Source organism: Perissodus microlepis, chromosome 7 (assembly GCF_051167445.1).
Source record: "Perissodus microlepis isolate ML-2025 ecotype Zambia chromosome 7, ASM5116744v1, whole genome shotgun sequence".
NCBI classification, from domain to species: Eukaryota; Metazoa; Chordata; class Actinopteri; order Cichliformes; family Cichlidae; genus Perissodus; species Perissodus microlepis.
Window position 1 is genome coordinate 49,849,232 of NC_140467.1, and position 23,697 is coordinate 49,872,928.

General features: G+C 42.4%; 1 protein-coding gene across 2 annotated transcripts; it reads right to left on the reverse strand.

Moving 5' to 3' along the window:
• Positions 1 to 1,166: 1,166 nt before the first annotated feature.
• On the reverse strand, positions 1,167 to 21,650 carry olfm1b (olfactomedin 1b). Of its 2 annotated transcripts, none has more exons than XM_084935654.1 (6): positions 21,142 to 21,650; positions 14,581 to 14,730; positions 13,708 to 13,863; positions 11,487 to 11,706; positions 5,543 to 5,649; positions 1,167 to 3,342 (listed from the first exon to the last, which is right to left on the reverse strand). In XM_084935654.1, the coding sequence occupies exons 1-6, from the start codon at positions 21,205 to 21,207 to the stop codon at positions 2,668 to 2,670; spliced, it is 1,374 nt and encodes a 457-aa protein (XP_084791780.1). In that variant the 5' UTR covers positions 21,208 to 21,650; the 3' UTR covers positions 1,167 to 2,667. The 2 variants fall into 2 exon arrangements, with proteins under 2 accessions (XP_084791780.1, XP_084791779.1); XM_084935653.1 differs by lacking the exon at positions 21,142 to 21,650 and adding an exon at positions 16,158 to 16,730.
• Positions 21,651 to 23,697: the final 2,047 nt, after the last annotated feature.

Below are 23,697 nucleotides of genomic sequence, written 5' to 3' on the forward strand. Positions count from 1 at the left end.
GCTGCCAGGAGAAGGCCTCTTCTCTGTATAATGGACACAGCAGCACAGCTTAAGTTTGGTTAAAACCGAACATCTGAAGCACTGTGGTGGAGTGATGATGGTTTGCACTTGTTTTACAGTGACGGGACTTGAACACCTTGCAATTGTTGAGCCAAATATAAGGGCATGTGTCCAACAGCTAAAGCTTGGAAATCATCATGCAGCAGGATAATAAATCCAAAGCACAGCAGCAAATCTACAATAGAATGACAACAGAAATGCTGTGGATGAACCTTCAGAGAGCCGTGCATAAATGAATGCCCACAAACCCTAATGAAGTGAAGCATTTAGTTATTCACATGACTCTAAGTGACAATCAAGCTAAACATGGCTGACAATAGTTAATAGTCAAATTGTTTAGCAGCAACAATACACTTGGGTGTATTTAATTGAGCAATCATGTTTTATTGCTTGCAAATACCACATTTCATTTGCAAGAGCAAGATTATGGTTTTTTTTGTGTGTGTGTGTGTGGTTTATTTAGGAGCCTACGATTTCTAAACACGCACCAGGGTCCGTAAATGCTCTTTTTCCACAATCCAGGTAAAGCGGGATTGTGTAATCTATGTAATCTTAATGAAGTAAAACCTACAAGGCAGGAAATAAGAGCATTAGCTGTGATGTAAAAGTTATATCCATGTGAACCATCACAGGCTTAAGCACCTTTAAGACATGCACTCTTTTCCATTAATTTGATGGCATCTGAACATGTCGGCTTCATGTCTGAATGAGCACTCTGGTCTCTTTGCTGTAGTATTTGCCTCAGCCGTGTTACGAGAGTTGGACTTCACCCAATGCTGGATTCATGCAGCAACATTAACAGGCACATAAAGACCCTCCATAGCTTTTGTGAATCTTTTTGAGTTGCCCAGTTCACTTGAGAACACAATAAAACAGTAATAGCAATGTCAATAATTACATTTCATCTCACTGCTTTGTATGCTAACTTCCAAAAAGGCTGAAACATTTTCCCCTCTTTTAGTAATTTTGTTATTTTTAAAGGTCAGATCTAAACTATTTTGGAACAGACTGATGAAACCAGCGATTTTATGTATTCTACGTCTAATAGGGACTTAACTGTACTGATACACAGCACCTTGTAGCGTTTAAAGGCAGCAATCCGAGCGTCAGATTTCTCTATTTTATTGACACGAATCATTAACTATCTCATCTCAGATACAACACATGTCCAGCAAAGCGCAAAAAGAGTGAAAAGCTTTTGTCCTCAGCAAGAGTATACATTTAAACAGCATTATCCTTCACTAGCAGTGGGGGGATACATGACATGAGACAGGATTTATCCTGTAAAAAAACCCAAAAAACCCTCTCCCGACTACATGATGTGGATTGAAAATAGAGGGACCTGGTTTCCAGTATACAATACTAGATACATTCTGTTGTTTCTTTTTTTTTTTCTTTTACTTCAGAGAGATGTGAGCTAGATAGATTCCTCCTACGCAGTCCAAATAAACAAATAGAGAGGCAAAACTGGTGGCAACAGTTACAGAGATACAAAAACGTTAAAAAAAAAAACATTATTGCAAAGAAATTGAAATAAACAGAACGAGAACAAAATCGAAGGAAGCAGGAAAAAGGTAAATATCTCTGCAAACCCCCAAATCCCAAAGGCATACTACCTTGTTCCCCACCCACCCTACCGCCCACCTTTTTTAATAGTATCATACAGCAAAAAAGACATTCAGAAGACCGGAGTGATAGAAAACACTCATGCAAAGAAAGCCTTTTTCACACATAGTCACCAACACAGGGAAATCATCTTAAACAACAGCGCTGTCAACAGTCAGTGCCTTCAGGTCTCTTAGTGGATGTTGTTATTGATGTTTGCTGTTTCTCTACAGACTTCTGATTTGCTACGGTACTTAATAAAAAGAATATGACACACAGCATCCATTAGGCTATCAAGTCTTCTGACTAGAGTGACCTCCCGTTTTTTTTTTTAAACGTTATGTCCATGGGACATGGGGATCCAACAGTTTATTATAACAGTCTTCATTTCAGGACCCCCAATGACCGAAAGAAAAGTTCAGCCGGGAGGATTTCTGCAGAAGAACTGGAGCCACAGGAATGAGCTTAGGTTGATATTCCATGATATAAAAAAAGGCGTGTGTTTTTTTTGTTTTGATTTTTTTTTGGCATCTGTTCTTATTCTTTTAAATCTGCTATATTTATATCTACTTTTACAGTCATTTTCTATACGGCAAACAATTAAAGAGTTTCATTCCAAAATAAAAGACCCTTTAACAAAATCATGGCAGCTATTAAAATAAAGTCTACTAAGACTAAGAAGTCATGTTACGACCTTTTATTTACAAAAATGTTTTGCTTTTGACACAATCATCTGTGATAATAACAGATACGGCTTCTTTTTCTTGTTTGTGATTATCAATTTATCACATTTTGGAATGAAACCCTTCAGTTTTAGATATTTTTTCATATGCACATTCACTCTACTTTGCATTCACTGTTGATACAGTCTTTCAGAAATTCTTTGATATCATAAATAGAATGGCCTTGCCATAGAGTCTCTTGGAGCAGATATATTTTTGTATATAGTGAGATTTCCTTTACAGACAATATGCATTTATGGTGTTCGATCCATGTTCATGGTTACAGTTCCTCTGAGCGGATGACATGGAAAAGTGTGACGTTGTAGAGAACCTGGTGACCATTGTTCCAAGCGTAGAGTGCACGGTCACGTGGGTTATAGTCCAACATGGAGATATGTGAGTACTTATTCTGGAAGGCAATGTCGATGTACTCGTAAGTAGAGGAGTTGGTGGAGTAGGCATAGTAGACTTTGGTGCCTCCCGAGTAGCCATTGGTCACATACAACGTGCCACAGATCATAAAAGACTCGCCGGCACTCCGTTTGGGGTGGTTGGTGGTCCAGCTCTTGATGATCTGCAACGTGTTGGGGTTCAGCTTGCTGATAACAATATTCCCGGCATTCTGATTGGTGGCGTAGACAGCCCACAGACCTCCCTCGTCCACCATGAGGTCAATGTCAGAATGCCCCCCCCAGGCGTAGTGATACGCATTATTGAAGCCCGCGTAGTCAAGCTGCCGGGATTTGCTGATGGAGGAGGTGCGGAAGTCAAACTTGATGATGACATGGCTCTGGAATTTGTTGAAGTAGATGGAGCCATTGTAGACTACCTGACCTGTTCCTGACCACGGGTGGGGGAGCCGGTGGGACGTGAAGTTGTCTGACGTCATGAAGTCATGCATAGACTTGTACTCCCGCACGAAGCGGTTGTTATGGTAGCCATCCATGTACCAGACCTAAGCATCAAGACGAGAGAGAGAGAGAATTAAAAACGCAGCAGTACTTCAAAGCTAGAATTGCCTATCATCATCCTTCCTGCGTGCCTTTGTGAATTCGAGAATCGAGCATGCACATCACACGCGGAATAAATCAAATCACATCGTCAACAAGCATCCCAATTAAGTTAGTGCTGAGACTTCCTTGAGGAGCAGGCGAATCTGAAATCCATCTACTTCTGAATGCAAACAGTCAGGATGACAGCCGCAGGGTGGCATGCACCGGCCCCACAGGGATAATGCCCATCATTCCAGATAAAAGGCCTGTCTCAGCTGCTACGACCCAGCTTCCTGCTGGCCCCTGTGGAGGTGGGCAGAGAGCTCTCATTCCAGAGCCACTGGAGACTCAAATACTTCCTTGGTCACAGTGGGACTGATAAACCTAAAGCCTTCCTCTACCTGGTTATATCTGCTGTCACGATTAACTTAAAAATGATTCACATCAAGAAAGAAGGACTCCACGGGGCCAAAAAAAAGTACTAAGGAAAGTAAGAAAACCTTAAGATGAAAAGAATTGGGGCAGGCCTGTCTGCTTCCATCAATTAAACTCTGTTTTTTCTTCTCTGCCCTTTGACAGCGAGGAACATCTTTCATGGGTTCTGTTCAAAATGTATTAGTTTCAACCAAAGGAAGTTGCCGTAAGTCTGCTAAAAAATAATCGTAGTCAGCAGTAAGTTTCAACCTTGCTGGTAAAGAAGTTTGTACCATAAAAATTCTGTGACCTGTGTTGTCAGAACCGTTAGCCATCAGAAACTGTAACTGTACAGATGCAGTTTTTACTCCCTCTGCTCGTGTGCGTTCCATCTCTCTTATTGATGCGTCTAATAAAGCGGGAGCAGAAAGGGCGTCTTCACGCTGAGCAGACGAATAAACTCTCTTTATTTCCAGCTTCTTGTCAACCAAGCAGCTTCCTGTTCAAATCGTATAGATTTATACTTGGTATTTATTTTTAATGTGTTTTAGTAGTGAAGGCAGGCCTATTTATTGAGCAAGCAGAAGATGCACTTTGCAAAGGGAAATCAGATGCAATCGACTGCTAAAGTAATAGAGACCAGGAAACAAACCACACATTTCAAATAATGGAGAAATGGAACTACTTACTTATAAATCACATTAGCTCAAGTTGACATACTGATATTACTATTTTGTTTTATTAACAATAAAAATCCCAGTAATGTTCAGATTAGTATCAAGACATCACAGCCCACGACTAAAAAATGATTCCCCTGTAATCAAATTAAATTTTGATGTATTTTATTTGGAAGTACAATGTTACTATATTTACATGCAACTATCTAAAGGTAGGTGCACTAGAATAAGGAGGTTAACAGGTCAGGATTTTACAAAAATAGTACATAAAATTAATTTATTATACAGGAAAATAAAATATTTCATTATTTTAAAGGAAATGAGAAATAATTACATGCAAGTACACTTTAAGTAGTGCCCAAATTATGAGTTTTTTACAGGAAAGGAGACACAAATTGTGCTGAAAGTCATTTTAATACTGCGTAAGTAATTTCCCATGAAAGGTTGCCAAGTTTAACCCACTCCAAAATATGGCCCATGCCCTGAAAAGTGCAGTGTACTTCCAATGTAAGGTCGGGAATTATATATATTTTTTTTAATTTTATTGTTCAGAAAAATTGCCATGAAATTATGATGTCCTTACAGTTACTTACATAATAAATTGTGTCGTAACATTGCTTAAGCATTACTTAAATTTATTTAGTGTATAATTACTTAATTGTATCCTGTGAAAACCTGGATTGCTACCTCCTTATTCTAGTGTACCTATTAAGTATCTGTGGGTAAATATGATATGAATATCAATATCCATTTAATTACCGTAGATTTATGCCTTTAGGGGCTGTAATACAAAGTGTTATCAGATTTTTTTCCGGATGGTAATCTGAACAATACTGGGCTTTTTAGTGTTGGCCAGACAAAAGTAGCAGCAGCTGGATTATAAAGTGTTACTAGAAATCTGAAAATAGCCTTGAGAAACTGGAGCCAGTGGTTTCTTTATCTACTAAAGAAGGAAAAAATAAGAAGTGACTTGACAGTTAATGGACTTGTCTTCCTAAATAACACCTGAGCAGTTATTAGGTAAGTGTAGTTTTGATACGCAGCCCACACTGTGTGTCTGTGTGCCACATACCCGAGTATCTCCTTCAGGAGCCAGAGGGTCAGTCATCCAGGAGCCAAACCTGGATCCGGACGTCTTGATGGTGATGGGGTCACTGATGCCCGTCAGTTTGCCGCATGCTGCAAGGAAAAAGCGAGATAGGAAACACCCACAGCAACGCCTGTTTACACATTTAGACCGAATCACAATTTCTTGCACGGGATTCATGTCATTTGCTTTAAATCCTGATGAATTTGCCTATAGGATAAACGAGTCAAAGTCCAGCTTGTTGCTACGCCTTTCTCTTTGCGTGATGTACTGCACAAGTGGTGCTTATTATTCAGTTCACACATGCTAATGCCTGTTTTACTCTCTCCATGTGGATGTGTGAAAAAGTGAGAGAAGGAAAGGATAGGAAAGGAAAGGGAGAGCCTCTGTGTATTCTGTTCCTGCGTGCTACTTGTAAGCTGCTGTAGTGTTAATTAGTGCTGATTGAGGTGTTAAAGAATTTGACAAAACTAACACCGGGCTCTGTGTCCCTCTTGACTGAGAGTCAGTTAGACTAGCGTACCCCTTCTAATGAACACAGGCAGGAATGAGAGACATGATTTTACTAAACAGCAGCTCTCGCAGTGCATCTCTTCATTTAAGCTGCTTTCACACAATAGTTTATAAAGACAAGAGTCAATGAGATGGTCTTGACAAGTTAATTTCATCACATCCCAAGTTCATTTGAACAGCAGGATGCAACGACGCCTTTTGTTACAACTCCATCATCTGTCATGCGCTTCATTGCTGTGAAATGTCATTTTTACTCTGCAGTCAGACGGCATCGATTTCATTTGTGTTTCCTCTGCTTATCTTTCTCCCTCGGTTACCTGCCTCCCTCTATCTCATTTCTATCACCCACATAATGAAACTTGTAATTTTGTGTTAGAGTGTTTGTGCGTCTCTATGTGCAGCATATGTCGTGCCTGTGAGAATGCGTCAGCATCGCACCTCAGCGGCGGCTGAGAGACAAACACATGGTCACATGAGCAGCATTTACTATTTCCAGTGGGGGCTTGAGTCCCATTACGTAACCCTCAGTGGGATTAGAGACTGCATTAATACATTGGCCATTGATTTATTTATTTCTTTTCTCTAATCATGCTTCTGTCTTTAAATGACACTACTATTGCAGTCTGCTGGATGGCCAGCTGATGGATCTGGATTCTGGAGTTGTGCACAAGGTCTAATCCCCTTTTGGCCTGAATATGCCTGGACCGAAGTACAAGGCAAAGCAAATAGAAAACCTAATGGAAACTGGAGCTGATATAACAACAAAGCCCGCCATCAGCCCCAGAAACTTAATTCTGTTCATCTGGATGTAACGTTTTCAGTGGGAGAAACATTTCTTCAGTCTCAGTTGACTGAAGGTTTCCCCAACCTTTTAAACAGTACATTTGCATAACGACTGAAACTAGCACCATAGATTAACAGCCCTTAGCCCAAAATGTGACGATTTAGAATTTCTACTAGAGGTACCTACATGAGCAGGCTGCCTCTTAAAGTCTGAATATTTACAGTTATCTTATTATTCAAATATATTTTTAGCAATCAGACCACTACAAGGGTCACTTACTGCCATTATATTCAATGGGCAGAAATCAAACATTTGGATCAATAATACGATTTCTAAATCGGTCACAACTTTAAATGAAGGGTCTATAGAATAGAATAAAATAGCCCTTTATGGACATTGTACATGTACAACAAAATTGCAGTGACCGGTAAAGAGAGGGAGCTGGCCGATGTGACAGAGAGAACGAAGGCAGAAACTGCATATTGTGTGTGCAAGACACCAGGTGGAAGGACAGGAGTGTCAGAGGTAGATTAAGCTGTTCTATTGTGGCAAAGATAGGACGCAAAATGGATCAGGGGAAGCCTTGAAGGGAGAGTATGTGAAGAATGTTCTGAGGTAAAGAGAGAGTCATCATGGGTTTGAAGCTGGAAATCAAAGAGGTGATGTTGAATGTTGTCAGAGAAAAAGGAGAAAGAGAAATGCTGAAGTTGGATGAAGCTGTAAAGGGTAGGGATGGGTATCGTTTAGGTTTTATCCGATACCAGTACCAAACCGGTACTTTTGAAACGGTGCCGGTGCTTAAACGGTGCTCGAACCGGTGCTTGAAGAATGGAGAACACAAAATTGGTCCAAAAACCTCTCATGTTCAGCTGTTTTTTTTGTAAAAAGATAACAATGTTAGCCTTTTCTGCAGCTATAGGGGATTTATGGCATCACTCTTGGCTGGAAGCAGTGCTTAATCAATGGAAAAAACACAAACTTTGTCCAAAAACCTCTCGTGTTTAGCTGTTTTCCACTTTTTCTTTGGTCATTTTAGCCTTTTTGGCCAGGGTGAAGGGAGTACCTGCCATCAAACAAGAAGACAGCCACATGTAACTACAAAGGTGTTTGCTAGTTCACCTTACATGTATTAATTTAATAACGTGGTTAGCCTACACACGAACAACATTAAGCTACTCACGCAGAGAAGAACGGCTGCTGCTGCCATCATCATCATCATCATCATCATTTCTGCTACACTGGCAGGGCTAGGGGCCAGGACTCTACTCTTCGGGTTTTTGGGGGATGTTGCTAACTCCGGGTCCGATAACTGGCAACCCACCCGCAGTAGATGTGCTCGGTGTGAGGTCTCGCAGCAAGCTATCAAATACGGCGCATTTCTCGGCTTTTAACAAAATGCTATACGTCGCCAGGTGTTTCATCAGATTCGAGGTGTTACCTCCTTTGCACAGTATCACCTTAAAGCACTTGTTGCAGGCTGCTGAGTTTGCATCTTTTGCTGTGAAGTACAGCCAGACTTTGACCGCTTCGCCTTGGGCATTTTTAATCTGTAGCTCTGCTCTAAAAGAACGTACGTACCTGGGCCCGCCTACTACGCTTGCAAAGGTAAAATGATTGGCTGGAATCCAAAGTGTGTGACATTTCAGGAAAATAAAGCACCGAAATTTGCGCTGCTTTTCGGTCTGGTTACTACCGTTTATGTCAGAACCGGTGCGATACCGGTACCCATCCCTAGTAAAGGGTGTTCCCGGGGGGTAGAGAGAGGGGTGACAGGAGTAGACTTAAATGGGCATGTAGGTGAAGGGAACAGTGATAAGGAGATCTTGGGTAGATATGGTCTTAGATGGTAGTGGATTTTGCAAAAAAGGCTGCAGTAAACATGTACTTCAACAAGAGGGAGGCGCACAGGTCACATAGGAATGGAGGAAGGTACACACACATGGACTATCTTACACAGAAGGTACAATCTGAAAGAGAAAGAGGAAATGACTGAAGGTAGAGATAATGATGAAGAAGGAAGAATGTTGTGCAGAATTCAGGGAGGAGATGTAAATGAGGCTGGACACGAAAGAAGAGGAAAATGACATATATGGTTTGGCAAGGTAGAGAGACTGCAGTGGAAAGGATGTGCAGCATGTTGGGGTGATTAAGGATAGAAATGGAAATGCACAAATGAGCAAAGTGAGCTGAGAGAGAAAGGGGTGGATGGATGAGGAAAGATGGTTATTGTTTAGTAAGGAGGAAAAGAGGCCCGATGTGAAGAGTGACATACCTATGAAGGTGTGGAGATGTCTAGGAGAGAGGGCAGTGGACTTTTTAACCAGATAAATATAAGTGCATGAGAGGATGTCTGAGAAATGAAGAAGAAATGTACTGATGCAAGGAGGAAACAAGGAAGACCTCAGAACATTCTGATGGATGTAGTGAAGGAGGACACGCCGAGGGTTGGTATGACACAGGTGGATGTTATATGGGTATAGTATGTAAAGAAATTCTTTCGTACACATGTTTAGCAGGTATGGCTAAATCATAACACATAACATCTTCCTCCAGGTGTCATAAAGAAGTTATCTTGTTTCACAAGTCTATGAGTTCATTTAGGCTACCTAGCTGTAATAGGCTAATAACATTGTTTTATATATATAGTCAGTTAGCTACATTGGTCGTAATAATTTTAACCACTAATTAGCTATCCACTTAGTCTTGATGTGTGGAGAGGGAAAGAAGCCCCCACCGCTCTAAATTACAAAAAGATTTCATTTAAGAATTAGTCTTAAGAAAAGGAGGAGGGTTAATTAACTGAAAGAGAGAAGGTGATTTTGGTGAGCTGTTTAAAATGACAGGAATAGTCTAATTTAGTTCTTTACAGCCAGAATATAAAGGGAAACCAGTGGCAGCAGAGCAGGTAGCAGAGGGCTTGATGTGCCGGAGTGACCTTCCTGCTTCATTCATCAGCATTTCAGTGTGAAAAGACTGGATTTGCCTGAAGCTCTCAGTGCCTCCACAGTGCTGGGGCACAACACAAGGTGATTTATTTATTTGATTATTGCCCAGCAAGCTGGCATGTCCTCTTGATCGATGGCCATTGTGTCCCGGCAGCCGTTGGGCTGTTACTTTCTCCGGCACAAAACAGCTTGAAGGACAGCTCTGTGGGGACCCTAGTTACTCTCTTTCACTTTTCCCACTCGCCTTCACTTTATCACTCTTTCTCTCTGTCTCCTTCCCAATACCACCTTGTATTAGAGTCTCCTGTCTGTTAAAAACTTTGCTCTATTTTTTTTTCCTCTCCATGTTATTGTTCAGATGCAAATGCTGCCAGTGACCTTCGCAAGCTTAATCTAAGTAATGCAAGTGTACCGGACTGTATTTGGTTGCAGTACGCATGAGTGCGTCTGCAATCGTGTGAAGATGAAAGGAATAGCCACCCTCTGTTCTGCCTGAGCCAGTCTCTCGCTGGGTGACCTCACCTTTATCTCATCTGATCTTGCGCACGCACACGCACACACACTTAGTCACTCCCGCTGGTCCCTACTCTCCTATCTTTGGCAGCCTGACCATAGATGTGTGAGGGGTGGCATGTTAATTGAACTGGGAGTGAAAACACAGAAAATACTCCAGGCTGGTGGGTAGTGGAAGCAGATGTGGCTAGGAAAAAAAGAGCAGTGTATGCTGAGATAAAGAATGGCACGAGAAACAACTGGTGATGAGAGATTAGGTGTGTGTTTTTGTAGTCTGTTTGTTCACTCTTAATTCCTTTAGAGCATGTTGACTGTCTTTTTTTCTTTTCTTTTCTTCACCAGTATAACCAAAAGCTTTTCTTTCTTTCTGTCATCTTCCGCTGTGCATAATTTGAAACAGGGACACAATATACCCGCGATGTGCCGCGTGCAAGTGTCCCTGCTCTCGTAATATATCTTAGTCAGTGTAGTGTGGGTGTGCATCTATTAGCACTGTGGGATGTGACAGAGGTGTGAAAAGATTCAGACAGGGGCTAAAAGCAAAAAGATAGGATGTGATGAGAAATCGCAGACTAAAAGATGAAGAAGCTCGGTAGCTCTCGTCATCCTCAACCATCCCTGGGTGCGTGCAGGTTGCAGGTTGGTGCTGTGTCTAATTGTGTATTTTTTTAGCATCCTATTTGATTTGGTCATCCAAGTAAAAAAGATTGCAGTGTCCCAAACAAACAGTTAAAAGGTAGGTGTGTTGAAAAGAAGGAATCCAAAATTTCAGGAACCCAGAACCCATTCAGGGGTTGTTTCTTTGCAGAAAGGGTGAATAGGATTATAGACAGTACTAAAAGCAGAGAAAAGCATAGTCATGTTGTGGACTTCCTTATTGGATTACTTTCAGTTTTCAAGTGTAGACCCAAGATAAAGCCTTTAAAAAAGACCAGCACGTACAGATTAGAACCGTAAGATACACTGTTGTTTTAATACCGCTGAATTATGAATTTTAGTGGTAGATCGTTATAGCCACGTGTGATCTTCTTATCATGTGTTCTGTATTGTGTCAGTATGCCTGAGGATCTCTTTCTAGCCATTCAACGTACTCATGTATGTCAGTGGGCTTGTTTGTGAATGCATGTATTTGAAGCAAAGTGTGTGCCAACAGCCAATAACTGTCTGTGCCTACCTAATTTTTGCATGCATGCTCGGAGTCTCTCCTCAAGATTTGACACTCTGTTGTGGAGCTCCTCGTAGTCATAGGCCCCCATCTCCTCCTGAAGTTCGCTTAGAACTGACGTCAGATTCTGGACCTCCTCCTTAAACTGCAATACCAATTTGGCATCGGCTTTGTACTCCTCCAACACTGGTATCAACGGTCTAAGCTCCTCCATTTTCGCTTTTATGGCCTGAAAGGGTTAGAATAAGCTCGGTTGAGTGTCATGCGCGGCAAAAAGGAGAGCCCGCTGTCCATAAAAGAAAAGAAAAGAAGGGGAAAATAAACCAAAACACCTGTCTGAACCTGACTACTCTAACTCTATCCTGCCTCTTCTCTCATCTCGCGACCCCCGCCCCCTGCTTTTGCGTGTTCCGTGTCCTGTGTTCTGTGCGCGTGAGCTGCGGTGTTCTGTTTGTGCAGGTGTGTGTCTGAGCGGACAAACCCAGAAAATATTCTCCACCCGCTGTGACGAGCAGAGCAGGTGGCTCCGTCCCAGAAAGTGACCAGCCGATAAAAAGCAAGCCCTCGGTACACCGACAACAATTGGGAAAGCTCTTTATTGGTCATCATCGTTTAAAATGCAACATCGTATTAAGGGTTACATGCTTTTACATGTCACACACAACAAAGTGTCTCGAATTGTACGTCTATAGTTTTTACGTAAAGATTTGTTGAATAACCAAATATGCATTGACAAAAGCCAAAGGAAAATAAAATGAAAAACAGCAATTAATAATAATAATAATAATTATGTATTTACGTTTTAAAAAAGCTTTTAGATGGAAAACTTTGACAGCAGTAACATGCAGGAAGAGATCAGTGGTGGGTTGGTTTGGGAGAAGGGTGGGGTTTCTTAGTCTTAATGGTGCTAAAGGTAAATTAACTGTTTGACGCCCAAATGCTCTCAGTACTGTGGCCCAGTTCAGGGGAATCTGGAATTGACCTGCCTCTTCTTCACCTGTGGCTCTCTTTACATGTCTTAAAGTTAGCCCTGCAAGCAAGAAAATGACAAACTGTTGACAGGGGCTAGAGCTTGCTAACCTATCTAACAGACACACAGACAAACACACTTAGTATATGCACTTAAGACATGTTACAGAAAAAAAAACTGCACACATGCACTGAAAGGCGCTGGCAGCACGGGACTGCTGAGCATGCATGATTGACAGGATTGCAGCAGTGCAGGTGGTGATGGTATGAACAGCTGTAGGAACACAGGCACGCTTAAATTAGTCTCAGGAACTGCAAACAGGGCTGGGTGTTAACCATACTCCATAATCAGAGGTGGCACTGAATTTTTTGTGACCTTTTTTTAAAAATGTAGACCTGTTATCACTTATGTGTTGCTCAATAGATGTCAAAACTGATGATTACTTTAAAATTATGGAGATTCCCCACTCAACAGTCATCAATTATAGTTCAATTCAATCTTATTTATATAGCGCCAATTCACAATAACAGTCACCTCAAGGCGTTTTATGTTGTAAAGCAGAGACTCTACAATAATACAGAGAAAACCCCAACAATCAGACTACCCTCTATGAGCAAGCACATGGCAACAGTGGGAAGAAAAAACTCCCTTTTAACAGGAAGAAACCTCCGACAGATCCAGGCTCAGGGAGGGACAGCCATCTGCTGAGACCGGTTGGGGGTTGAGGGGAGGAAGACAGGACATAAAGACACGATAAATCCCTAAAGCTCTAGTAAAATCTAGTAAAAACTTGCATCAAACACTCCTCTACCCTGTTTGCAAAAAAGGTTCATTAACATGTGGACACTAAACCCTAAAGAAAATCTCCTTGGAGGGTTTAGTGTATACTAGATGTTGTCAAGGAGGTTTGTCCCAGTATGCAGAGATCTTTGTGCCCATCGTTCACAGTGACTGTAATTCATGTAAGATATCTTCTTAAATCTCCTCCAAGCCCAGATTCTCTATTTAACGTGATTTTTTTTAATGAGTTGAAACAAGAATATGAATTATGGCATTTTGTGTATCGATTTATTTTGCCTCTTTAATTATCCAGGCAGATTTCTTGAGATGCAATATGGTGATTTAGGCAATTCTGAGTTCTCTCCACAGTGGAAACACTCACACACGAAATGGGTAATGCGGTTGGCTTCTAAGTGAGCTAAAGAAGCAGCTATGAAGGAATGGTGCTTGGATCGATGGCTCGAGAAGTGGATCTTTTACCTTGTATTGCTTGGCGATGTTCTGCTTATGGTTCTCCTCCACCTGCCTAAACTTGGTCTCCAGACCACGAAGCTGAACTTCCATCTTCTCTACATACTGCAGATCCCTCTGGGTGCGCTGGTCCAGCACCTGGATGGACTGGGTCATGTTCTGGACCTGTATGAATGAGCAAGAGTGGTTGAAGAAAAATCTCAGTCTGCATTGTAATTAGAATAGGAGACGCAGAGAAAAGGCAACAGACTTTACAATATGTTGCGTTCGGCTTGGCGTTCGTCTTGCAGTGATTCACAAACTCTGACATCAGGCCAACTAGTCAGGGGCCTCAGACACATGGCGCAAGTGTAGGATGCATACTGTTCAGACATTTGTTTTCTCCAGATCTGATGTGGTCCAGAAACATGCCTCATCTTTTATTCATTAGGAGGTATCTGCTGTTGTCAGTAGCTGTAACTGTAGTGCTGGCTGCTTACAGTATATGAATGAGCAACTTAACCTGCAGGTTTTTATGAATGTGCTTCTGTAAAATGGGGGAAGCTCCCAGTGTATGGGCACTCAGCTAAGTGCATCATTAGATATCATCTACTTACAAATAAGCTGCCTCTTGTGATGCCTTGGGTTTTTCGTGAGCTCATTAGAGCATGACTTCTATTCTTGTCCAGCAGGCAAAAGACCACAAACATGAGCACATGTATATATATATATATATATATATATATATATATATATATATATGTGTGTGTGTGTGTGTGTGTGTGTGTGTGTGTTTCTATGCATGTCTTTGTGCGTGACAAAAGGTCAGAGGAAGTAAAAGTGGGTCCCCTGGGTCACACTGTATGACTTTTGATGGCTGGGAAGGAGTTAGGTGATAATTACCTTCTCCAGCAGCTGCCTCAGTTGTTTGGTACGGGCATCTCGTGAGCACATGGACTGCTGGGGTGCCACCACAGTGCAGACACACCTTCCCTCGCTATCCTGGGCTGAACTGTACACCTGCCACGACTCCTCTGGGTTTGCTGGCAACACCTGAAAACAAAGGCGTAGATAAGGGGAGGGGGAACAATAAAAAGACAACAGGGTAATGTTTCTTTTTTTTGGGGGGGGGGGGGGGGGGGGGGGTTGCCACGCAACAACCTCCTCCTGTTTATCCATGAAATGACATTTTTCTTTTATGCTTTTTTATATTTATCACCATCAGGACGCCACAAACCTTTAGGCTCCACCCATTTTCGCCACTATCACCTGTGTGTTTTAGAGCAGCCAATCGTTGACAGCAGAAGCCTGTCCCGTCATTCAGGGTTGGGTGTGTGTGAAACCTCAGAGTATAATGTATGACGTCAAAAACATGCCCCCCTCCCTCTTCGCTGTCCCTCCTCCCACCCCGATGGATAACACTAGTCACTAGTTATTAACCTGCTGACGGGACGACGGTGAGGATGGGGGAAGGGGGGTGACTTTGACAAAGCCATTCATCACTGCATCAGCGAGAAAAGAAAAAAAAAAAGATCACTGGAGAGACCTGCTGATTAGTGAGAAGGAGCGACTTCACGTGAAAACCAAAACGGAGCAATCAGCCACTGTCAGTCAGTCAGTCAGCTGCAGTTTTCTAGCAAAGGATGCGCTGACAAAGAGAACCACCAGCAAGCACCCATCTTTGTAGTATTCAGTGTAGTAATCAGCACTGTTACACAGCTCCCTGTAAGAAAACAACTAACTGTTAACTAAACCCCGAAACGTGTGATATGTGCAAAAAAAAGAGCCATAAATCATTAAAACAAAAATGATTACAAAAAATATGACATTCAAGATTAAACTCTGTTCCCCGAGTTTAGTGAATTTAATATTTACAAAGAACAGCCTTCAGCGTTCATTGCTCTAAATATCGCTGCAAATCATCCACTTATAATATTACCCTGGCACAAACACAGCTCTGAGAGTAGGAAGCCTGACAGGGAAACGCTTCATTTTGACTTACACACACACACACACACACACACACACACACACACACTGAAGGATATAAAGAAAGAATGAAGACTCCCGCTGTTACAGAGCGAACATATAAGACTCCTTTGAAATGTTTTTCCCCCCACGCCATTCATTTTGCAACACCGCGTCTCTTCACATTTGCATCCACATCAAAACTACCAAATGATAACTTTTCATTAGTGCGGGATGCTCATATCAGCAGTAGCAGAGGCAACTGGAGCAACATCAAACGCAAGAAGGAACGAATGTATTACGCTCTCTCCAAGTCTTTTTTTTTCTTACTCTTGCAGGCGCGTGAATTTCTGCTCTAAATTATAAACCAAAGGCACCCACGAGAGTAGCTCTGTGACTATATCTGGACTGGATTTTAATTGGAAATTTATTTCTTAATTGTTATTAGGATTTATTTTAATTTTTGTTCCTTTTTTTTAAGCCAGCCACTGGCAGTAAACAGTGAAACTCACTCCTGTGCTCCGGTCTGGGTACCCTCCCTGCGCCGCCGTGAGCCTGGTGGTGTTGAGCCCCACCAAAGAGGGGAGGGTCTGCGACATCCAGTTGGTAATCATCGCCATGGTGCTCAGCACGACGCCGATCTTCAGCAAAGGCACCGACATCTTTTGCGCTCTGCTATTGACTTTTTCTTCTTCTTCTTCTTTTCAATTTAAGTCGTCTTCATTCTACAGACTCCAGGGAGAAACGAGAGAGGCGAGTCGCGGTGCCCAGAGCATCTTCGTGTTTCACCCGGGACTCCGGCTCGGCTGTTCTTTTTTTGGACATTTCCACGGAAGCTCCGGCGGCAGAGCGAGACTTGGTGGGTCGGGACGGAGAGCAAAACTGCACGGCGCGATCCGGTGCACGGATAAAGTAAGAGGAGGTGGGCTAAAACCCGAGAGCAGCAGCTGGAGACGTCCTCTGGATAGCTCCTCTGCCCGCGTTGTCCCGCACACTACCGCCTCTCCGGTTCGCCGTTACAATTTCGTTCACGCCCGACGGTCCGCCTCCTGCCTTGCTGCGCTCTGTGATTAAGTGCCACTGACTACACACACAGGCGGCTCCAAATGGATGTGAAGAGGAAGGAGGAGGTACTACGGATCTATCTATATCACCAGACGCAATGATGTCAGCCAGGTTGGGTCCGTTCGTGGTAATATCTGGGATTGCGCCTGAAGTCGCTCATAGTTGGGTCGACACTAACTTGTCCCCTGAGGGAATGGCAATGAGCAGTGCGACCGAGGTCGGCCCACAATGATGCTGCGGGATTATTTATAGCAGCAAGCAATGACATTTCTTTCTCCACAGCCCACCCATCAAAAAAGGAGGATTAAAGGCACTTGGACACAGGCGCAAACATCATCGCGTCCTGCATGGTAACCATTGTTAACTAAAACAACCGCTGCAGCAGTAGTCGAGTGTGTGACACGCACACACACACACACACACACACACACACACACACATAAATGTAGGGTGTCGCACTGCAATGGCAGTGATGTGGTAGGGCTCGGAATATGTTTTATTGATGGGATACTGGAGGCTTCAGCCCAAAACAAAGGATGAGCCTTTGATTCGTGGAACTCTGGCGCCACCGTGCAACAGATTCTGGCATTGCTGGAAAAAATGATAATAATTAAAAAAAAAATAACAATAATACTAAATGTTTGAAATGCAAGAAAGAAAGAAAAAAGACACGTTTACAGGAAAGCGGTTGATTACTACAAAAAGAAAACCATACTTAGTGTTTTTATTTTTTTCCTCATCTATTGATTATTTTAGGTCTTCAAATATTTTAGGCGTGTTTTCAAAGCCAGTTTGATTTTGTCATTTTCAGCAGATGTGTTTTATTTTATCAGCTGGCTATAGCTGCTCAGATAATACCAGGAAACGTCCAGAGCCTGAGTCTACACCAGCAGATCTATGGGGCACTGCTCCAGCCTATGGGCTAAATTGTAGTACTGCATGATACATGAGGTCCCCCAGAATAGCAAAGAGAGGTTTGGGCTATTTCTGTCAGCTCCATAATGCATTTCACTGGTGAACTGAAAAGCTGAGAGGAAAGTCTGCGCTCGCTGCACCTATGTGTTCCTCTTACTCTCTGTCTGTTTCGCTCTCTGGCTGCTCTTAATCTCTCAACACTTCTCCCTGACCTTTGAGGTGAGAACTCAAAAAGAGGCGGCTTCAACGTGTTGCAGGGATCAGCTTCACTCGGGTCCTCACCCTGTGTGTTGCGGTGCAGTTCAGCAAAGCACAGCAGGGGGTCTCTAACAGCAAAGCTTTGTAAAGCATGGATTTATTCAGGTTTCAGGCTTCACTGTTGTGGATTCCACATCATTCCAAAGCTAGTGACCCCCACATTTAGTAGGGCCAGTTATTTAATATAAAATGATCGACACTGAAGCAAGAGGAAGGCCACAAGTGCTCTTTTAAACTCACCGATCAGTCGTTGACCTGCCAGAAAGTCAGACAAATCAAAATCTTTTATTAGAACTCCTCAGTAGCCAATCAGTGTTTTACACATGCCCACAAGACCTCAAGTGGATGGATGCACTGGAAGCATTTGCACAGTTTTAGTTATACAAGTTAATGCAATAACCCTACACAAATACAAATTTGATGGAGAGGTGTTGCTCAAATTATACAATCCTAATGTCACTTTGCAATACAAGATGTGTAGCTATACCAGGGCAAATAAAGAAGCACATCCAACCACAACAAAAATTACCAAACTGGAGACCCAGAAGTTACCCAAAAACATTTAAAAGCTGAGCATTAGCACAAAAGGTGGTCTCCCACGACCACAGGCTGCTGTAGTTTGTAGTGAGCTGATGTTTATATTGCATGCCTACAGCAGGATAACCACTCTGTCACATTCAGTATCCAGTTTAATAAAGCAGAGAAGAGAAAAATTCACATTTCCAGCCTGCAAGTGCACTACAAAATGCACCGTACCTCCACCTACTCTTCTTCTGCTCTCACTCTCTCTCTCTCCCCTTTGCTTCATCGCTCAGCCAGCCATACTGAATAATAAATAGCTTCAACCCCGGCTGCCAATCACACCACGCATATTGCAATTCAGCTCAACTCCATCTCTGCGTTCTCACATAAAATCGGATTGATTTTTCTTTCTTTCTTTTTCATACATTAAAAATCCTTAACGGTTTTACAAGGTTTCTTTTGTTGGAGCTTTTTTTTCTTTTGTTTAAAGGGGCAGACATATTGGCAGCTTTCCACTTAAATGAGAAAGAATAGCTGCGTTATTTTGTGTCAGAGTGGGTGTAAGAGTGCGCAACATGTGTTGATAGTCTTTTTTTGTAGGATGATCATTGGATGAGGACTGACTGTTATAACTGCTTCATCTATCCTTCAGGATGTGGGTTTGCAGCTCGGGGTTGAGCCACTAGGTGAGGAACAGATGCCGTTCTGGCTGCTTACTATTCTGCTCTATGTGAAGGCTAGTCAGTTGCCAAATCCTTCGGCAGAGTGGAGGATAGAAGGTGAATGAACGTGGGCAGATTTAAAAGAGAGAGGTCGTCGCTAATCAGGCATCCCCCCGCTACTTTGAAGAGATGTAAAGAAAAGAGCTGTGGCCGCCCTACGCTGTCTCAAACTGCGTGAGAAGCAAGGTGGTTAATGTGGCCATTATGAGGGCGTCATTGTTCAGCATCACAGGTTGAGGGCGGGCTGCTTGGGTGTTTTTTTTTCCTTTTTTCTTCTTCTGATGAGTAATCTGGCAGTGAAAAGCTCTCTATCTTTTAGAGTTTAGATCCACCTCTCACTGGATATATTTTGGCCTTCAAACCGGGAGGCGATGTGGAGAGGCCCGGCTGTCCAACAGCAAAAAAATGCACTGCAGGTTTCCAAAGCAGGAGTAGAAATAGGGCCTGTCAGTGTATTTTGTCTTTGTGGGCTTCTGGAAGGGAGCTGACAGGTATTTCTACAGGCTAATATGGACTTACCTTTGAACAGATGACACACACTTCTCAGTCCATCGTGGAAAAACTGTCACTGTAACTTGGGGCCGCGCATCGCCACGTGGGACTTGAAGAGAATGTCATGAAAATCGCCATGTTTTTCCACTCCCCTCCCACTTGATGGCTTTCATCAAACTGTCCAAACTGACCCCGATGTGTCAGCGTTTCTGTTGCACTCTGCAGCTGAGCTGTAACGTCCGGCCCCATATTTCAAACTTGTTGCCTCAGTACAGAAAAAAAAGACTAAATGTACACCAGTACGAACTCTGTGTAAGGTTATAGCTTTGATCAAATTACAAATCAAATACCAGCTAAATGTCAAAACCAGGCTTATGTTCTCTGAATTAAAAAAGAAAAAAGAAGTTCGCCTCACAGCTCGCTGACATTTCTCATAAAATTGTGGAAATCAATTGCTGGCATATTTCTGTCAAAGTGGTATAACACCAATATTGTTCTAACACATTGTTGCTAGGGCCAGCGGGGCTTGCAGCAACCTACTTCTCACACATTGTATTGAGTCTGTCACTTGGATTATATCACAGATACATGTTTACTGATTTACCTCAGTGTCACTCTGTCACTTTTATTTGTTTTCTGTGGCCTCTAATTAGCAGCCGCAATTGAATTCACACAACAGAGAATTCCATGAAGTATCACTTTGTGCTCGTGCAAAGACAACTAAATGCACAAATTCTCCACGGCACGGCCCTGAAATAAATAAACCCACTTCCTCACTCTCTTCCCAACCACCAAAGCCTGTTGTTTGTGATCATTTACAAAGCAAGCAATTTACTGCAACAGTATCTGCTTTATACATTTCTACAAATGGTTTTTAAGCACACCATGAAGTAATTCATAGTTCCAGTAAAGAATCCCACATCTGCACTTTAGTGATGGGCAGTGTTTAAAAACTACTGAGCTGAGTGGCTTTACATTGCTGGACTCAAGTGTTCGCTTCCCTCACAAAGGCACCAGCAAGTCACACTGTGGTCACGGAGCATGCTCAGAACACCTTCTATGAGACTCTGCATTTGGTTGTGGAGCCCCTCTTTTAAGAGCATCCTTCAACAATGGCCTCCCCCCACCACACGCACACACATAATGCTACAGGCAACCCTTTTCTATCGTACTAGGATGGTGCTGCAGCTGATTAATCGGACCAGTTGATGATGAGGAAACTGACCGACCGTGCAGTCCTCTCCCTCTATCTGGCCCGTTTGTCAGAGGCACTGAGCGGGGGGCTCTCCTGGACCTGTCCGCGCCCCGTCAACCACAATGTATTCACATCGTGTAATCCCGCCCGTTAATCTGTTTAAGCTGGGGTAGGTTGTAGAGGGCTAATTCACCGGGCTCTTTCATGCGAGGTAAAGCGGGTAATCTCTTACTGGATCTGGAGCCAATTAACCGCTACTTCGACCTTTAAAAAAAAAAAAAAAACAAGAGGTGGAAAAATGGCGTTAAAAATTAAAAATCAACCTACTTGGGTGAGTTCTGTGCCCATGAAGATGAGGAGAATCAGAGTCAGGAGCTTGCTCGCAGGCTGCATCTCTTGCCTCCGGTGTGAGTAGACCAGCGGTCTCACATGCAGATCCAGTCCCTTTGCGTCCCCCCGCACAGCAGTCCTTTCCGCTCGGCTCTCTTCTCGCTCTGCAGGTCGCCCGATTCTTTCCTCTCTTTTTTATTATTCGTATTCTTATTATTGTTATCGCGGTTGTTATTCTTTTATCCCTTAGCAGCCCGGCGGCAGACAGCAACAAATCTGTTTGACGGAATCGTATCTGTGCATATTCATTTCATATCTGGAGCCTATCTTCGGTGCCTCTCCCTTTCGGTCGTGGCCGCACTTATTTATCGCTGCGACGGACTGTGGTGAACATTGGGCTGAAGGCGCGCGAACAGTTTCGGATACACACGCTATAAACCTTCACTCTGATATCGCCAAAAGTTTACCTCCCCGCCTCAAGCTTGCCGTATAAGCTCTCGATGACAAAAAAAAAAAAAGGGGAAAAAAAAGGAGGAGAGTGACGGCGCTGTTCATGGTCCTGAAAGCGGAAGCTGCATCGCCGAGAGAGGGAGATTTAAATTGGCAAGCGAGCACAAGGGTGGAAGGCTTTCCAAGATCATTTGCTGCCAGAAAATCCATCACAGTAAAGAACTGAGATTTATTCTTTGCTGACTTTAATGCCAATCACAACCACTAATAGATTCGAGTAAGTAATTTCACAATAAAGCGCAGCTTTGACTGTCTGAATATAGGCCAAGTTACATAATAGGAATGTATAGGCACAGGCTAATGCATTCAGTATTCTCCTGTGGATTGTTCTTTCCTGACACTGTAGCTATTTGTGTATTGTGTAGGGTTAACAAAGAACAAAATGAACAATGCTAATAATTTAAAAGTCACATATGAAAACAACTTGAGGAAACAGAATATGAAAACTGGATGGATCTAGCAAATAGGTTCGACCCTGCATCTGTTTCTATACATTAAGTACAATTTCTCATATGCATTCACATACCCTAGGCCTACTAGTCTTAATATCCAAACCAACGTGCATATCCTTTTAATTGTAAACAGATACATGAGGGGAAAGAAAACCAACCTAAATCCATATTTTCTCAAATACATCCTCCATATTCCTTAATTTGTGTTTGTTTGTTTTAAGTATAACTTATTTTTCTTGTATCTTCACCCCCAACTGGTCGCAGCAGATGGCTGCCCCCGCCCCCCCCCCTCCCTGAGCCTATTTCTGCCGGAGGTTTCTTCCTGTTAAAAGGGAGTTTTTCTTTACCATTGTCGCCAAACTGCTTGCTCTTGGCACCCTTTTGTATATTTGCTTCAATGCGGAATAAATTCAGAATAAATCTTTCTCATCTCATCTAAGCCTAGTGGCAGGTCATTCCACAATAATATGTTCCACCTTTAAACTTAGCTCCTCTGCAAAAAGAAAGACTTCTAACCAACAATGCTCCTCCCTGAGCCTGGTTCTGCTGGAGGTTTCTTTCTGTTATGAGGAAGTTTTTCCTTCCCACTGTCACTACGTATTTACCAAAAGGGGTCTTCTCATTTTGGGAAGTTTTCTCTTTATATTGCAGGCTCTACAATATAAAGTGCCTTGAGATGAGTGTTGTTGTGATTTGGTGCTATATAAATAAAGCAGAATAGAATTAAATTGAATTCAACTGAACTGAATTGAAAGCACTACATAAACTATCAAAACCTATAACAAAATCTACTCTGTTATAATGAAATAAGCATCTTCAGCTACGATACATTGGTAATATAAATTGCATTTCATTTTACCATATCAAGTTTCTACCAAACACATTCAGATTGAGTTGGCTTGACATATGTCCACTGGTTTCCTCCAGAAACAGAGTAACATAAATTTTGCAGGGTCTCTCTGCCAGTGATTTTCACATCATTCTCAGAGCGCAGTGCTGTTCGCAGTATATTGCAGCATTTTTATGGCAACCCACAGCCATTGCCCAGAATGTTTTTTATCCTACAGTAGAGCACAGTTTTAATGAGAAACAGTATGTAACTGTCAGAAGTTGGCCGTATTCTTACAGCAGATTGTTACAGTGTTTGCTGATGCCTTTCTATGTAAACATTTTAATGTTTAGCAGATTCAGCTGATACTGTTTTCTCCACCACTGATCATTTATTAGTTGTTAAACACATTTCTTATAATACTGACTTCCAAAAGCAACTCTGACAATGATCTCTTTCCTCCATAAAGACGACATTTGACAACTTCCCCTGTACCCTTATTGAAGAACTTTGAAACCTCAACATGTATCATTAAAGCCCTTGTTTGACCATTAGAAAAGTTTTGTTTCCAAGGGTAGCCCTAGTAAATGATATAGGCAATGCTGACCCTCACTAATTTCTGATGCACACCGAGTCATTTTGTTCAGGAAGCAGGCCTGAAATACAACAGAAATAGCTCAGATCAGAAAAGACAAACTTGGGTTGTTCTTAGCACGTGTCCGAGGGGAAAGCCTTAGCTTTATAATAAGCTAAGTAGTAGAA

What these genes read in the sequence shown, in the direction of transcription:
- olfm1b (XM_084935653.1), bottom strand. Translation starts at nt 16,307, where the DNA reads ATGTCGGTGCCTTTGCTGAAGATCGGCGTCGTGCTGAGCACCATGGCG. An exon ending in ACATCGCCAAGCAATACAAG is followed by an intron (nt 11,707 to 13,707) that starts GTAAAAGATCCA and finishes TAACCCTTTCAG; the next exon opens with GCCATAAAAGCGAAAATGGA. An exon ending in AGCATGCATGCAAAAATTAG is followed by an intron (nt 5,650 to 11,486) that starts GTAGGCACAGAC and finishes TTTTCCTTGCAG; the next exon opens with CATGCGGCAAACTGACGGGC.